The 9,169-nt window shown below is 31.1% G+C and overlaps 1 protein-coding gene across 1 annotated transcript in view; it reads right to left on the bottom strand.

The window, feature by feature from the left end:
• Window positions 1–7,338, bottom strand: part of LOC101498932 (DEK domain-containing chromatin-associated protein 4-like) — a 9,521-nt gene extending 2,183 nt beyond the window's left edge. Inside the window, 9 exon segments of the mRNA XM_012712033.3 lie at window positions 2–115; window positions 1,882–1,959; window positions 2,093–2,170; window positions 2,360–2,470; window positions 2,609–2,668; window positions 2,905–2,984; window positions 4,980–5,013; window positions 5,114–6,370; window positions 7,180–7,338. Of these exon segments, the coding sequence (XP_012567487.1) occupies window positions 2–115; window positions 1,882–1,959; window positions 2,093–2,170; window positions 2,360–2,470; window positions 2,609–2,668; window positions 2,905–2,984; window positions 4,980–5,013; window positions 5,114–6,307 (1,749 nt within the window). The 5' untranslated portion in view covers window positions 6,308–6,370; window positions 7,180–7,338.
• Window positions 7,339–9,169: the final 1,831 nt, after the last annotated feature.

The following is a 9,169-nucleotide window of genomic DNA, read 5'->3' as shown; positions in this document are numbered from 1 at the left end:
CATTTTCAGTTTCATCCTCAATTTCTTCATCTTTCTCTTCTCCTTCTGATTCATCTTCTGTGTCACTTGTACTCTTTTTCTCCACTCCTGAAGAATCTTCAGTTTTCTTCTGCCTCTGAAAAATACACACACAAGTTGAGAACCAAGTAGAAGAAGCTACCAATAAAAACAACTAAAACTTCACATATTGCATACATCGATATTTTTTATTTTGATTAATATGAGCTTAGATTGACATAAAATATAATTTAATACATATAATTAATATCATTTATATTAATGATCCAGTACAATCACTCAAAGGTTGTCAAAATCAATATCCTACCTAGATTGGTAAAGGGGTTTAAAAGATGGCCTTTAATATGAAAATATATTTGTCAATATACTTCATAATATCACAAAGATTCAAATAAAAAATTTGATGTTTATGTTATGTGGTTATTATATTATTATTTTATAGATATTGTATTATTAGTATCTCAATGTGTATATTTTATAATAAAAGATGCAGTAGAAAGGTTATTTTCAAAAACCAAGGATGGAGCAGAGAGGTTTTTTTCAAACAATACCCAAAACAAGACAAACTTGAGTTAAAAAAATAAAAAATAAAAAATAAAGAAAGAAAAGTCAGAGGTTGTAGCCCAAGTTGAGACGAGTAATCGGTTTTGACCTTCACTAATGACCAGTGCCATGCTGCAAACCATTGCAAGACAGCAGATCAAACTCAAACTTAAACTTGCGGGGATCCTACGAGTCTACAATTGACCCACTTAGAGAGGAAGAGTTTTGGATGAGACCAGAGGGGATTTTGACAAAAAAAAAAGGAGGATAGACAGGTCAGAGAATAAGAAGTGGTTTCTCAGATCTGGATTGTGCAACCCCGGCCATCTTGGCTCTTGGGTCGAAGGATTTACAGAAATTGATGATTTTCATGGTCCTGCATGCTTGCCTAGTAATCCCAAAAATCCAGTAAGCTTCCAACAGTTAACAGACAACACTCGCAGGATCACACTACAATTGCTATGCAGTCCTACAAAATGGCGGGTACATTATTTTTCCGATTCAACTTTTATTGGGTAAATGGTGAAACTGATATTTGACCAGAGAAACTCATGTAAACTACCCAAGCCTTTTACTATTAACCCACAACATTCATTTTTACCCTTTTCAACTTCAGCACCTCATAAGCACCACATCCTCCAACCCAATCCAACATCTCCAAAAAAACATACTACATGGATCTCACCAATAACTCTTCATCCTTACATTTTATCAATTAAGTTTTATTTAAATGCATCTTGGCCCACAAATATATTAGTTTAATTCACCATGACTCACTCATGGGAGATAAGCTTAGCACCTCCAAAAAATGATCATCTGTAGACAGCTATAAGTGAAAGGTATTTTTCGGTTTTAGGACACTACAGCCGCAACCCTAAAACAACAAGCAACGACCATCCTCTGCTAAACCGTAATGCAGCTGCTAATAATAACGAATAGACTAATAGTAATAACCTAGTATTCATGGACTAGTGTAAAGGCTATGAGCTGTTAAAACAAGTTCCTTAAAATTAGCAAATGACGTCATAAATATATGAAATGAAAATTACAGTAGAATTTCAACTCACTTGCTTCTCCACACAACAAAAACTATGAACATAATCATTAACCACTATATATACCTAAAATTTAATAATTAATAATTAATAATAAATAATACAATTTTATAATTAAACAAAATAACCTTCAATTAATCATAGGAGGAGAACAACTAGATATTTTCAAGCAATGCGGAGAGCAAAAAAAGCATAAAAAGCACTAAAATAATATTAATCTGTAAATATAACATTAGATGCAGTTAAAGTAGTGAGCTATTATTACCTTTGCAGAACCTCTTGAAGTATTTGTCACAGATCTTGATGTACCTCGTTTTACAACACGCTTGCGCTTCTTACTTGACTGATGCAGGTAAACCATAAAAATTATTAATATGTTGCACCAGAAACCATATTCTCTTAGCAAAAGAAAACTACCATAACATCGCAAAGAAAAAGAAATGGAAAACAAGTAAACAAAGAAAAAAAAATTAGACCTCTTTTTCTGCAAGCAGCACAGTTGTGGTTGCATGAGGGGCAAGCAAAAAGTCTATCAGCTTAGCAATAATATCTTCCTGAAAAGGCAGAAATTTATTGGCAATAATAAAAGCGTGTTAAATGGTATCGACGGGGTTTCCTTTTAAGGCTAGAACATTTCTGCAGTGCATTATGAATATTAACCACAGAAACAGAGATCCCTATAACACTCCTGTGTACACATACTGATACCAAAGCATGAAAAGTGCAATGCTAAACCAACATACCTTCTTTGTTGTTGACTTGCTTAGTGTTATGTCAAGTACATCACAAAATTCCAGTAACTTCTCTTTATTACACCTATCCAGCTTTTCTCTTACTTTAATCATTTGCTTCTCCTGTAGTAAAAAAAGCAAGAAATTGGTCAAATAAATTAATCAAAATACAAATGAACAAACAAAGCCCTTCAGTTGTTGTATATGATATAGTTGCATGTTATGAGTATTATATTTGGTAGTTTATGGAATAATAATTACCTCATTGTCATGCCATACAAAACCAGAAAACCTTAATATATTACTCTTGACCAGAGCTGCCTGTAAAGAGTAAAAAGACAGTCACATGGTGTAATATGAGTCTGGCCTGTCAATTCCAAAATCCAAATATCACAGATTCACAAGTAAATTGAAGTTTTGAATTTTCAACAGTGCAGGCATGTAATTTACTAAATCCTGATTTATAGAACCAAAGTAATATGGAAAAAAAAAAAACATTACAGGTGATTTAAAACAATTGTAACAAAAAGATAGATATTTAACAAAGTAGCTTGTACCTTCCCTCTCCTTCCAAAGACGATAGTATGGAGCAACTTGAGATTATCATCAACTTTCCTTCTAGATAACTTAAATGCCACTAAAGAAAATGCAAGTCATAAAGTTGATTAGCTATTCTGAAGAATCATAATTATGCATCCACAGTGAAACAAATGTAAATTAAGAAGAAAAAAACTTAAAACTCCCATAAAAGTTCTGATTCACAATTTTGGTCAATTTGACAGTTCATTTATGTTATGCCATTATCTCTGGTCCTAAAGATTTCAAAGTTTTGATTCACAATTGATCTTCCGATGGTCTCATAAATCAGTAAAAATACATTAAATAGCATAGATAAATTATAACAAGATAATAATAATAATAATAATAATAATAATAATAATAATAATAATAATAATAATAACATAAACTTTTATACAATAAATGGGAGGAGCGAATATCTCCATGTTTTTCCACTATTGTTAGTTTTAAATGTAACAAAGGATAGAAAAGGAAGATTCACTCATAATGCATTTTTTCCCTTTAAATGGGAAAAGAAGGTGGGCATAAATCTTTTTACTGAAGGACTTGTACAGTTAATTAACAACACAATTAAATTGGTGCAAGCTAATGGACTTGTGAATATTGTAATCAATGTAACAATTTAAGCAGTAAATCTGAATCATCAACCTGTGCAATCTGATATATTTGGGAAAAAAATGCATTTAAGCATATAGCCTGGGCTTACATAATAATTGAAAAGTCACAGTACAAATGGCACATGCTTGAAAAGAAAAACATAGAAATAATATATATCTGGGCCAGTATTTCCTGCTTTGTATTCAGTCAAATTCAATTTTTATACTTTTACAAAATGATTTTTTCATATATCCAGGAAGAATGTGGAGTGCTTGCACAAGGACATTACACGCCAGGATTAGTTTTATTTGAAGAAAAAATGCAGAATTGGATAGAACAGAACAGAAAATTTTGTTTCATGTTTGATTCCAAGTATAGTCATGCGACAGAAAAAAACTATAAATGTGGTATCGGATAAAACTATAAAAGTTTTATTAGTCAACAAAGTATGAGACAACTTATCCAAAAGAGAATACCTACTTAAAATATGAAAATACCCATTTTTTTACACAACAAAAGCATATCAACAAAGAACAAAACCCAAAATCGATATATGTATATGTAAGTGTGTGTATTTATATCGAACATATATTTTGGGGGCATATCAAGTGAGAGGAGTATCTTATTGTGAGACACGAAAGGAACAAATGACAACCATGATTTAACATAAATGGTGGTGATTAGATTATTCAACAAACAATACCCATGATATCCCAAAAATTAATCTCCTTTATCGTGCGCACATATGCATTTTTTTCTTTTGAATTTCAGCTCTCAGAAGTTCTACCCAATTATCGATTCCTAATCTGCATACACCAGCATTCTTCTTCATCCCATGGCTACTACTGCCATCATCAAAAACCAAATAGAGGTAACCATTAATAATTCTAGGTCCTGTATTCTTTTATCTTTTCATGTTTCTAAGTTAAAACCAAAAACCAATTATGAAACTCATGCAGACACGACCTCCTGAAATGGATCGCTCGTACCTTTAGATTTAGGACATGAGTGTTATGGGGTATATACTACAGCTTTGAACAGGTATATAATACAGTCTCATTCAAATACAGTCTTGCAATCTTTTGTTATTAAAGTTTATTAAATTATAATAACATATACCACCACAGAGACAGCAACGTAGCATACGACACCAATCTCGTAGTGAGGGCATGAGGTGCATAGAACTTAGAAGGAAAAAGAAAAAGGCATGTGTATAATTAAAATTTTAAAAAATAAATAACATATGAACCGTTTAGTTGATCTGATGGTTGTCATTTTACTTGTGTTGTGTATTGACCATCATCCAATATACACAATAAAGAGTTGTCCTATATTGTTTAGCTTGTACTATGTGTTAGTGTGCATGAAACACACCAATGATCCACTTTTGCTTACTAGAGAGAGGAATTGAAAAACCATTACGGAAAAAAAAATCAAACAAAGAGAATCACCATACCATTGGGTATATCTTTTAAAGGTGTGCCACGACCCTGCAATTTGAAAGGGAAACTGTAAACAAATTAAGTTATAATAAAATAAAATGAATAACTAAGGCTAAATATTCCAAATGTGAAATTGAAAATCAAATACCTTTTCAATGTGTAATTCTTTGGTTGCATCTTTATCGATTAATGCGACCAACCTCTCAACTGATTTTCTTTCTCGCACAGGGCGGTCACTGGTAGGAGTCTTTGGTTCTGGTTGCTTCAGTTCCTTTCTTTTCTCTTTCACTTTCTCTTCATTGATCTTCCCTCTCGCACGCTTTTTTGATCCTTTCTGACTCTTACTATCTTCTACCTTATCTTCTTCTTCTTTTGACTTATCAATATTATCCTCCTCCTCCTGCTCCTCATCCTCCTCTGTCTCTGCTTCAGTTTTCTCCTTTTCATCACCTTCCTCCTTCTCCTTAATGCTATCATCTTCTTCCATCAAATCTGCTTCTTCTTTTTCAGCTTCTAATTTTTCCTTTTCTTCATTATCTTCTGTAGTTTCCTTAACCTCAGTATCTTCATCCATTTTCTCATTCTCAGACCCAGAAACATTTTTATCATCCTCTTCTATTTCTTGTATGTCATCATCATTCTTATCCTCAACTGCTTCTTTGACACTATCAACTTCCATATCCTCTTTTACTTCTTCCCCCTCATCATCTTTCTTTTCGACCTTTACTTCCTCTGCCCCATCAACTTCCTTATCCTCTTTTACTTCTTCCACCCCATCATCCTTCTTTTCCTCTTCTACTCCCTCTGCCCTATTTTTCTTATCTTCTTTTACATCGTCTGCCCCGTCATCTTTCTTATCTTCTTTTACTTCGTCTGCCCCATCATCTTTTACTTCTTTCACCACATCATCTTTTACTGCTTCCATCACATTATCTTTCTTATCATCTTTTACTTCTTCAGCCTCATTATCTTTCTTATCCTCTTCTACTTCTTCCTCCCCATCATCTATCTTACCCTCTTTTACTTCTTCCACAATATTAGCTTTCTTATCCTCTTGTACCTCTTCCACCCCATCATCTTTCTTATCCTCTTTTACTTCTCCCACAATATCAGCTTTCTTATCATCCTGTACCTCTTCTTCCACACCATCATCTTTCTTATTTTCTTCAATTTCTTTTACATTATTTTCTTTCACCTCTTCGAGTCCATTACTCTCCAAAGTTTTCCCTCCATCAGTTTCTATGTCTTTGTTCTCAGTGACTTCACCTAATGTTTTCTCCGGAATGCTATTACAATTCGTATCAGTCTTAGAAATTTCAGTCACTTGTTCTTCCTCACCCATACTGATCTTACTTAATAGATCTATAAAACTACTCGTACATAAGCAAGCACACTCTCCGTTACACTGTTCAATTGAACAACAAAATCCAACAACGAGATAATAGAAATCATTTAGTATAAGTACAACAAACAGCAAAGTGCAAAAATAAGGAGGGATAAATAAGAAGATTATAAAGAATTATTAAGTTTCCATAGCTAGCAGTCTAAGAGTATTTTTAACTAGCATACCATATAAAAGTAAATCTTATAAAGGGTATTTCAATTTCAATCAAGCAACAATTTGAAAATCGAACCAGAATGAAGCCAAATTATTTTCTGGTTTTTAGAACAGAAAAATTAATTAATGATAATAATAAAATGAATATATTTATCCTCATCACAAAACCAACAAAGCAATGCAATTTGCAAACAAAAAGTCAAACACAACTATTCAGCTCGTGTGGAGAAATAATTAACCAGCCAAGAATAAATAAACAAAAACTCAACTTTAAAATTCTGTTTGCATTAATTTCATAGAAAAATCAAAACACCCTTGAAAAGATCAACCCTAAAAATGCATTTCTACACAAAATTCTCAACAGCAGAGCACAACCATGACTACAAACTAACTTCAGAACATCATAATACTTCATATCTACATCCTAAGTTAACCAAATACCCCAAATTAAACCCACATAACCAAATTAAAACAAGAAAAATTCCAAAATTTTTGGAAAGATTCTCTTCAAAATTCAAAGCCCTAAAAAATTCCACACCTCAAATCCCTCCACCTGACAAAACAATTGACTCCAAAAAAACCTAAAAATGCAAACCTTGAAACACGAAACGGTGCATTTAAAGCGAAACGAAGTCGAAAAGAGAGTAGAAACTTACAGATTCAGAAGTTGGAAGAGAAAAAACAGAGAGCTTCAATATTTGCGTATGTTTTTCTTTCTCTCTCTCTGCCACTGACAGTAACAAAACAAAGGCGTGAAGTGTCGGGGTTATTTTGGACAATTTATTTATAGTTCGGACTTCAAATGCGGATTTTAAATACAGTTAAATTGCCACGTAAGATATGCACGTCGTTGAAATTCGTATTCGATGGATAAGATGGAGTTTTCGTGTGGTACGTGTTCAATCAACGGTTCTGATTTCAAATTCCATGCGTTCTGCATGTCTTGAGCATTTTTTAGAATTTAGATTAATTAATACATCTATTATTATGCTTCTTTGGATTTGATTATATTTTGGTGTTTTTTTAAGATAACAAAAAAAAAATTGGAGGACTTAAACCTTATGTAAGTATAAGGAAAGAAATTCTCATGGAGATTTTTTTAACCCTTAAACATTTTTTTTTTTTAGTTAAACTTCAAATAAGTGTAATAAAGGGACCGATGTAAATATTTTTGTAGTTTCTTGTAGGAGAAAACTCTTCTTGCTCTTCTCCAGTATAAATGTCACAAATTGGTGTACACTGCGGTTTGCGGATATTTTCTTGGATATATTATTTGATATCTAATAATTTAATATCATGTATATATAAATTTGATTTTAAATATTGGATACTAATCCTTAACTAAATATTGAAGTATTTAAGAATTTACCTTAATTTTAGTGTTATGAAAAATAAAATATCACTTCAATAATAAAACAAGATTTTTTGTGAGCAGAGAATTAAAAACTGAATATCAGACGTTGCATTTAAGTTTTACCTTTTCTTGTAAGGTAAATTTCCTCCAAAAATAGATAGACTAGAAGTATTTATAATATGAGTTTAAGAATATATACTATCAAGAATATATAATATAAAAAAATATATATCATTAGTATAAAGTTTACATCGATAATTTAAAAAAAATAGCGAGTTTTTATTAAATAACAGTGTAAATATGTTTTATATTATTAGTAGTGTATATAGGTAAATTTTATAATATATTTAAGAATTATTTCTCTTCATTAATAAATTGTTTTTTCTATGCAATAATGGAATTTGTTATGACAAGGTAAGTTTTGGTATTTAATAGTATTTTCTACGATCCTATTTTTTATTACTACTTTTTCTTTTGAAAACTTATTAATTCTTATTTCTGTTTATTTATACTGAATTCTAACCATTTATGTTTCTATTATTAATTTGCATTCTATTAATATTATATTAACATACTATATTTTAGATAATTTATGTTTTAAGATTTTAAATTTGATCACTTTTTGGTTTGACTCCAATTAATTTTCTTTTTAGATTTTATCTATGTAATTTAACATTTTTATTGTTTTAGTCATTGACGTTGTCTTTTCCTTAATGTTAGATAACGTAATAAATCGAGAGTTTAATATGTCATGTGAGATTTTGATGATGTGTGGCTTTGAATTTTTTTTTTTCTTTTTACAACAATGTATCTCATTGAATTGTTATGTTATTAGTGTCACATTTACGTTCAATCAATAAGTGTCGCGTGATAAGGAAAAACAAACAAAACTAAAAATTTATAGAGATAAAAAAATTGTATAAATTTCATGGGTAAAAAAAAAAGGAAAAACTGTAATTTTAGTTTTCAATATGAAAAATATATAGGAATAATTGCAACGAGATTCTAATAGCAAATTTGAATTAACAAACAATATTAAAAGTGATTATGACTCAAATTAGAGTTGTCAAAATAAACTAACTCTTATGGGTCTACATGTGTGTCCCACTAAAACATACAGTTTGAATTTAATAATTTCAGCTTGAATTTTTTTATGATTTTTTAGTCTGACTCGAAAGAGACTAAAAGCTATTAGAGTTAGCCCGTATAGACCACAGATAGTTAGAAGCCCACACAACGAAGTTAAACTAAGAGAACTGGATTTTGTACCCCACAATTGCACTTATAACCCA

This window comes from Cicer arietinum, chromosome 5, assembly GCF_000331145.2.
Source record: "Cicer arietinum cultivar CDC Frontier isolate Library 1 chromosome 5, Cicar.CDCFrontier_v2.0, whole genome shotgun sequence".
Classification (NCBI taxonomy): domain Eukaryota; kingdom Viridiplantae; phylum Streptophyta; class Magnoliopsida; order Fabales; family Fabaceae; genus Cicer; species Cicer arietinum.
This window is presented reverse-complemented; position numbering and strand designations above follow the sequence as displayed.